This window comes from Centrocercus urophasianus, unplaced genomic scaffold (assembly GCF_019232065.1).
Source record: "Centrocercus urophasianus isolate 14NV4802_14NV808 unplaced genomic scaffold, USGS_Curo_1.0 seq_16, whole genome shotgun sequence".
Classification (NCBI taxonomy): Eukaryota; Metazoa; Chordata; class Aves; order Galliformes; family Phasianidae; genus Centrocercus; species Centrocercus urophasianus.
In genome coordinates this window covers 40034558-40042737 of record NW_024884711.1, presented here as the reverse complement: position 1 = coordinate 40042737, position 8180 = coordinate 40034558, and the positions used below count along the sequence as shown (strand labels likewise).

At 43.5% G+C, this 8180-nt stretch overlaps 1 protein-coding gene across 5 annotated transcripts in view; it reads left to right on the top strand.

Annotated features, from left to right (window-relative positions):
- Positions 1-689: 689 nt before the first annotated feature.
- RBM33 (RNA binding motif protein 33) overlaps positions 690-8180 on the top strand; it is a 95063-nt gene continuing 87572 nt past the window's right edge. For 2 of the 5 annotated variants that reach the window (XM_042816462.1, XM_042816461.1), the window contains exon 1: positions 690-914. In XM_042816462.1, the coding sequence (XP_042672396.1) occupies positions 887-914 (28 nt within the window). In that variant the 5' untranslated portion in view covers positions 690-886. The remainder of the gene's footprint in view (positions 915-8180) is intronic. The other 3 variants (XM_042816464.1, XM_042816465.1, XM_042816463.1) reach the window with 2 other exon arrangements.

The following is an 8180-nucleotide window of genomic DNA, read 5'->3' as shown; positions in this document are numbered from 1 at the left end:
CCCCATTAGAAGGAAAGCTAATACGGGTTGGCTCTCAAAGGTTAGTTTTCTGTGACATCAGTGACCTGATCTGCCCCGTGGTCACAGAGTCACTTAGTCCTCTGAAAAGGAGGAGTGTATTACCGAGCTAGGACAGAAACGCCTAGAGAAACGAGCAGTGGAAAAGGACTTTTAGCCTGCAGGCAGATTGGATCTAGAGTGCTATGTCACGTTGGATATTTGGAAAAATTTCTGCTCAGAGATGGGGAGGTATTGGAATAGGCTGCCCAGGGAGCTGGTGGAGCGCTGGGAAACCGCTCTCAGCCATAAGGGTTGGGTGGTGCGGTGAAGAGCAGGAAGACGAACTCGAAGGACACTGACGAAGGCGCGCTGACGCTGCAAGCGATCCTACAACCCTCCGAGGGCCCAAACGAGCCGCTACGCAACGCCGCACAACTGCAACCCCAACGCGGACACCACGCACGCGCACTCCCGCCCCTCATCCGTGCGCAGCTCAGCCCGCTCCACCTCCCGCACATGCGCACTCTCGCCTCGCCCGCCCAGCCATCTAAACCTCAGGCTGAGAGCACTGCGCGTGCGCAGCGGATGACGTCCGCGGCTCTCGTTGACCAACCAGAGGTGTCTATCGCCCTCCCTCCATGAGAGGGAGGGACCGGTCCTCCGCCATCCCATCATGCAACGCGAGGGTGGCGGCGGCGACAGCGACGGCGGTGGCGGCCGCCATGTTGTGGTAGTTTGTTGTTCGCCGGTGGTGGCTGCGCGTCGAGGGGCCGCTGCCGGGCGCTGAATCCGGGCCCTTCCCCGTTCCCTCCTCTCCCCGCCGCTCCCGGGGGCGGCACCGGAGGCGCTGTCGGGGCCTGCCGCCGCCTGGGCACGGCGAGGAGCCATGGCTGCCGCGCTGGGAGGAGGAGCAGGTGGGTTGTGCGGCCTGCGCGGGGCCCGCCGGTGGGGCGGAAGGGAGCGGGCGCTTCTCTGTCGCGAGGGGCCGCGGTGGGAGCCCGACCCGGGGGGTGAGGGGGAGTGGCCGCGCCGTTGGCCCCGCCGGCGCCGTCCCTGCGGTGCCGGGGCTGCTGGGGCTGTTGGCTCTTTCTCCTGGGCCGCGGTTTCATTCCGCTTCGTCCCTCGGCGCCGGTTCGAATCCCCAGGTGGAATGGAGGCGTTCTGGGGTCTGTTTACTTATGAATCTTCTGTTCGTTTGGTTCCATGTTCGTGCATTTACGGCGTGCGATCTGTTTGAAGAGCTGGTCACTAATCTCGGCGGTCGTTAGAGTTTTGTTTCACAGGTAACCCAGAAGCAGAGCGTCTCGCTTGGAACGTGTAAAACGAAGTCGGTGTTTGGTCCCAGGGTTCTTGGCTGCACCACTGCGCTGCTTTTAGGCTTCCACTTGCAGCATGTTAAATGATGATTGGACCCAGTGCTGTTCTGATGGGCACATCAAGCACATCCTCAAACTGTTGCTTGAGTGGTTTTTAAAGAAAAGACTGAAACACCCCATTGTGAACCATGCAAGAGGGTTTTTTAGGGAATGTGTGTATTTTAGGAGCTGTGTGCCTTACCTTCACTGGGAATAGCAGGTTAGGTAGCTCTGATCAGTCATTACTTAACACTTTGGTCCTTGTTTGCATGATGGTTTGTGATATTTTCTGTGCTGTTTTTGTTGTTGGTAGCCATCACAGAGAAAAATGTGGCTTGCACTTGCTGGAGTGCTCACGCTGCTACCAGTTAAGCAAACAGTGGTGAGCAAGGTATATAAATGCAATCACTGAAGGCAAATGTTACAAGGAAATTCCCAAATTTAAAAATTGAAAATTTTGGGCTCGGGAGGGCAGCACCAACTGGTAATATTCTGAATATACTGAGCGTTGCTGTTGAAGATGTTACATGCACTCTTTTAAGTTTTTTACAGAAACTCTTGTGCTGTTTTCTGTGATTTGGTTACTTATAATGTGGAGGTAAATGTTTGCATTTTTGATTTGTGTGAAAGTTTTTTTGTTGGTGCTGTGAGTGAAGGGTATTTTAAAGAAACTGTCACTTCCTAATTACTTCAATTTGTGTGTTAAAACTGTTGGAAAAGTTGAATGAGTCAATAAATGGTGGTCCATGGTCCATTAAATGTGATATGTTTTCTATGGAAACAATAGAGGTTTTAATTTGGGTGGTCACCTTGCAACACTATTGAATGAAAAACAGACTAGCAGAAGTGTCTATTGCATGCTTATTGTTAGTATGACTAGTCAAGTAAAATTCCTGGTGGAAGTTCTTAAGTGCACTTCTAAACTCACTTCAAAAAGCCTGGTTTTTACAGGAATGGCATACACAACTTTTCTTGATAAGAGGCTGCTATCTAAAGTCAATAGTGATATCCAATTGGGTAAAAGGCTTCCTAGGTGAAAAGACCAGGACAGTGTGGTTATTTGGCTTCAGAGCTGTTCATTACTTGATCAGGTTTCAGCTTGAGGAGTTAATGTTTTAAAATTCATTCTCAGAGTGTTTGTTTTTGACTTTAAATAGTGGCAATACAACAAAATTTTTATTATTATTATTATTTTTTAAGGATGCTTACAGATGATTAGTGAAGTTGTGCGAAATAAGTATTGGAAAAATAAATGGAACTTGAGTGTGACACCATTTTGACATAATGTTTGGCAAAGTGAAGATTTTTGTCCTTGCAGATGCAGATTGTTGCCTGCAAGGATATGATGTGGGGCTGATAATTGAAGTACGGAACTGCTGTGTCTGCTCAACACTGTGTGTGTTGGATTGGATGGAAGGAAGGAAGTTGGTTTGTCTGTTGTGTAGATTGTGTAGAGTTGCTAGTCACTATTATTATTTTTTTTTTTAAGCTCTTGGGAAACATTGGCTTGATTCATAAGGATCGAGTGCTCACGTGTGCTTTGAGATCTTACAGTTGCTAGTCTGTTGATATGGTTAAGGTGGTGATTGCCAAACTTTAGTGCAAACTTGCATGCAAAACTGGGACCAGAGCAAACATTGAATGTTACAGTATAACAACTGTACAGTATAGCTGCTGAAATTTTTTCTTGATATTTAAAATGTAGCTTTGAATTGATGGTATAATCTTGTTCAGGATGAGATGGTTCAGCACATTCACGCTAAAACTAAGCAAGAGCACTTGTTGATTGTCTGCTCTCTGATAGCACTGGCACCTTAATGGGTAAAGCTTCTGTTTTTATGCCTGAATGAGAGTAGAGTCCTGGATGTGGTTCATTTTCTGGGTTTTGCACGCTGCTAGAGTGATGCAGCTGGACACTTACGCTGAAATGTATACACTCAAACTGCAGGGTGACAGAGACCTGTACCATGAAGTATGACTGGGCTACTGTATCAGCTGAGGACGAGTGCCAGAAAACATTACTACAAGCATATTTGCTTTCAAGCATAGAAGTTCTAAACGTATGAATGTTTTGAAAGGCTTTAAGGAAGAGCTACATTTCTCCACATATTATATCACTTAAGGTCATTATAATTATTAGCCTAACCAGAGTATCACTTGCTTTTATTATTATTGCTGCTTTATTTTTTTTATGAAGCTGAAGCCAGACCCAAACTTTGTTACATCAAATGCTTGACTTAAGATTTTAGGTCATATAGAACTTACAGTCTAGAATGTTAAAGATGGTTGATTGTCTCAGGCTCAGCCAAAGGGACCTCCAGACAAGTAGTGTTACTGGTCCACCCAATGTTTGCTGGCTATGAAGGGTACTGAAGAGTTGAAATTTCTCATTGGTGTCCAAAGCCATTTGGGAGCTGAGCTCATGTGGATTTCATTTAAGCCTTTGGCCTTCAATTCACTGTTAGATGTGCTTATGAGGCAAGAAATCATGACACTTACTGTTTTTCCAAAGCAAATGTATTATTAATTCCAAGCAGGCTTTGGAAACATTTTCTATGACTTGGTTTAAATGCAATCTTTTTTTTTCTTTTTTTTTTCTTTTTTTTTTTTCTTCCTTTAAGATACTCCTTTCAAGCACGGATCAGGAAGAGCTTCAGTACCTGTGGCATATCACTGTTCGTTCCGTTCTTACAGCTAGCGACTTGCTTTGCGTCACTATAAATGTGGGAAGAAATCCAGAAGCTGAGGGACACGTTGTGCAATTGCTGTGTTGTGACAGATGCTTAATCACTGAATGCTTAAGGCTTGTATGAGTAATTGTTTACCAACATGAAGATGATATGATGTTTGTCTCTAAACACATAAACCAAACTGTTTGTGTTTGTGGGGTGTTTTTCCTGCATGTGTTCTCCTGTGCATAGAACAGTTGTACGAATGAATGCAATTTTTATGATAGGGAGCTTGACTGTCATAAGTGAAGCAGGAGTCATAGTCCTTCATCACGTTTGGTTTGCATCACCGGTCAGGAGTTCGTGTTGACCTCGTAGCTGATCATAACAAGAAAAGCACAAGTTTTTATTCAGTTGGTATTAATAGTACAGTTATGTTTCCACCCCATGTTTTAGACATGGCTGTTCCTCTTGAAGCTTGCTATTCGCCTGTGTCACATAGCAAGAGATGTGAAAGAAAATTCAGTAGAGGAAGGCAACAGCACTGAAGTGGTATGCTCAAGTAATGGAAATCCAGGCTATACAGTACTTGTGTTGCATAAAATCTTGCAATGAAACATGAAGAAAATGTTTACCAGATAGGCTTGTACACTGTTTTTGATCTTGCGACTCGTGCTTGTCAGGTTGTCATATCGAGTGTTTTGAGCACAGCACTGGGGAATGGGAGAGATCAAGATGGAGATGATTGTTTTCAGATCTAAGCATAGAGAAGCAGTGTTTTTCCATGTAGGTAATGGCTTTTCCTTTATCCCCATTTATTTATTTAAAGTAGCCTCCTTCAGTTGTGCCCAGAAGCAGTACACCTAGTTACTTTAAAAGCCCGTTGCATAAGCAGTGTGTGATAATTTTTTTTCTTTTCCGTTGACTGGGTCTTCATTGCAAGTTTTAGCCTTTCTTCATCTTGTTTAGGTTAAGGAGAAATCTTTGGTGCTTTTTCAATGCCTAAAAGTAATGGTAAGTTTGGTATTTTTGATTGCGGGCCAGAGTATGTGATTTTGAACTGCTAAGGAGGTTCCAGAGACCGTGCAGAGAGTGTGCAGGTGCTTTTGTAGCAACAACAGTGTGGCCATGGAATGTTTTTCCCGGGCTGGAAATCTTGGGTTGCAGTAACACAGTAACATATTCCATCTTAGCAACAGTTGCTATGTAGAACGACCTTTTTAGGCTGCCTTGGTACCATTTTGAGGTATGTGGGAGCTTTGCTCTGCAGTGTTCTTGCTGATTCACCTCCCACACTTGTGAGACTTTGACTGTGTGGCTTAGGACCATTTTACATGGAAAATTATTAGTGTAAATTTTACTGAAAGGAGGACCAGAGAGTAGGAAATACCATCAGCATAGACAGAGGGGAAATGAGGCTTGAATTCAGTGGGTTTCTAGTGTGGGCAAATTGTTCTAATAAGGTAGGAGAAGGGGAGCAAAAGACCACTGCCACAAAAAGACAAATGAGATCAGGTGTGATAAGAGGAGAAAATGAGCTGTACAACAGCTTACAGCTCTGCTCTAGCTGCACCAGGTGAAGTAGGAAGTAGTCAGACCTTTTTAGTGTAGGGGATGAAGTGTGTTTGGCAGTCTTTGTGCTTACTCTGGATTCCAGCTGCCCAGAGCCCTGTGAGGCAGGCAGGCCTAACAGCAGCCAGGGTTGGTCGTTCTGCTGCATCCTGCAACTCTTCTGCAGCTTTGCAAATGGTGATTTTCTCAGTGCTGCCGTGAGGAATAACCAAGTATTGGCTTATTTCTTTCATTTTTCTAAATAACTGGTCTTTCCTGTTTTGTCATTCAGTTAATGCTTTTTTTTTTTTTTTTTGTATGTGACAGGCCTTGTTCTTTCCCTTACAGTGCTGCCTGGAAGTTAGAGGCTCTCTATGTTTAGTGATCAACTGTCAGAATCTTCCAGTCGATACTATTAATCTACACACGCCTTGGTGAGCTTTGCCCTGAACAGCATGAGTTGCAACAAGGAGCCCTAGCTGTTGTGTTACATGTCTTGGCAGCAGTTGTAGTGTTCCATCCCTGGCTGCAGTGATATCACTGCAAGAAATACAAAACGTCTTTCACATCCTGCAGTGGACATTTTCCTGCTTAGAGGCCCTATGTTCATGGATTTCCCACCTTCATTTTTTTCCTTCCCACCTTCCACATAAGAGAGAATTATTCAAGCAAGAAAAAGTCTTCTGTTGCAATGTGCCCGGTGCTGATTGTTTGTCTTTCTGTAAAAGTTAATGTTTTATGAGTACTTAACCATGCTTGACACAAAGATCGACTTCTTCAAGGGGAAACATCTACAAAGGTTAGATGGGTTGTTGTTAACTGTTTTTGCCTGCGTGATTGGAAAACGTAGCTTCAGAAACAAAACCTCAAGCCACTCTGCCAGAGATATGCTAAATATCAAGTGGCACTGCATGTGTAAGGCCTCAGTGCCCATTTCAGTGTTTGCTGTCTCAAGCCTTGAATCTGGGTCTGAATAATGTTTGCAGGTCCATGGCTGGGTGGTAACCTGATTTTCTAAAGGAGATTTAAGAACTACTTTGCATTCCAACGATGATCGATGGCGTAGTGGTGTAATTTGTGGTGCTTGTTGTCAGTGTCAAATGCCAAGGGACAGATAAGTATAAAACCTAGAAAAAAAAGCTTCCTCTCTTGCCACAAAGATCCTGGTGTTGTAAGTGTGTGATGAGATGGGAAATGATGGCAAGGAAGTGATGGGGACGTCTGGAGCAGCTCTTAGAAGCTCCACTCACTGCGCACACACTGACTGGGCACTGCTGAGGCTTTGGGACACATCCTGCCACACAACACTTGTGAAAAGAGTTTTGAAAGAGTGTAATGCAGCTTTGGATTTTGGTAGGAGTTGCTCTTCAGTAGAATGGGAGGATTTTTGAGAGGTTGGAAGAGTTGAAGTTTGTATCAGTGACTGAATGGGGGTCCAGACATGCACTAGAAATTTGGCAGGAATTTGTTCTCATCGTTGCAAGTAATATTAAGTAGAAGCACTTTCCTGTCAGTGAGACAGAAGTATCCGGCCTAGAAAGATACTGAGTTGTAGTGAAGAGTTTTTCTTTTTGCTGTACAGTAACATTAACAGAGAAGAAGATTTTGGTGTATAGCTTGGTGCGTGTTGTCTAGATTTAAACTTAGCTGCAGTTCAAGTCCGTCTGTGTAAGAGTTGTGTGCTGGATTTCATCATGACAGAACTAAGATCTTGTCTTCAAGCTGTGTTGGTTTGTAATGAAATGCTCTATGCTTCTAAAGGTGGTACCTGGGACACAAAACCTCAGGTTTTTTTGCAAGGAAAACAGGCAGATCATAGAAAGAAATTGCTGACTTTGTGGTGATGATGATTGTTTTCCATTGACTTAGTCTGTGAGCATTCCTAATTTGGGTTACTGCAAACTCAGGCATATTACTTTAAACAACCTTTGTAGGTGGTTATATCAAGTGAGTGCATTACTGCAGTTCAGCTGTAAGAACAGTGGCACTGCAGGATATTTCTGCCTTAAAATGGCAATCCACTGTGATAATCCCTGCTGCATGGTCTTGAATGATTCTAGGGAAAATAATGTGGCAGTTCTTTTAGTGACCACAAAATTGGATAATTTGGTGTTCAAGAGGAGAATAGTCTGTGTCTGAATATCTGGCTTTTCCTTATAAGTAGGATAGGAATTGAAGGAGATTGTGGTACGTGGATGTTTGAGCAGAGAGGTGGAAGTTCGGAGTTTGTTTTAGTTGTGAAAACACAGAATATCATTTAAAATATGGCCATATCTGAGGGCAGTAAATGGAATCAAGGAGAGTTGTTTTTGTCTACTGTTTCAAAAGCGGCGAGTTGCCACACATCTTTTATTGCATTGTAATTCATACTGAGCATTCTTATTTTCATAGTTAAATATGATAGAAAATTCAGCTCTGGGAACATCACTAAGCCAGCAGTTTTTAAAAGAAGTTTCAATTTTTAATGTTGTTTTTTCTTTTTGTTTTGTATTGGTCACTAATACTTGTATTTTGGTTATGTGAAGAAGTGAATAGATGTGTTGTTGCATGTGGTGAATGCTGAAATTGAGTTTTAAGAGGAAAGGTAGATTTGGTTTTTTTTTTT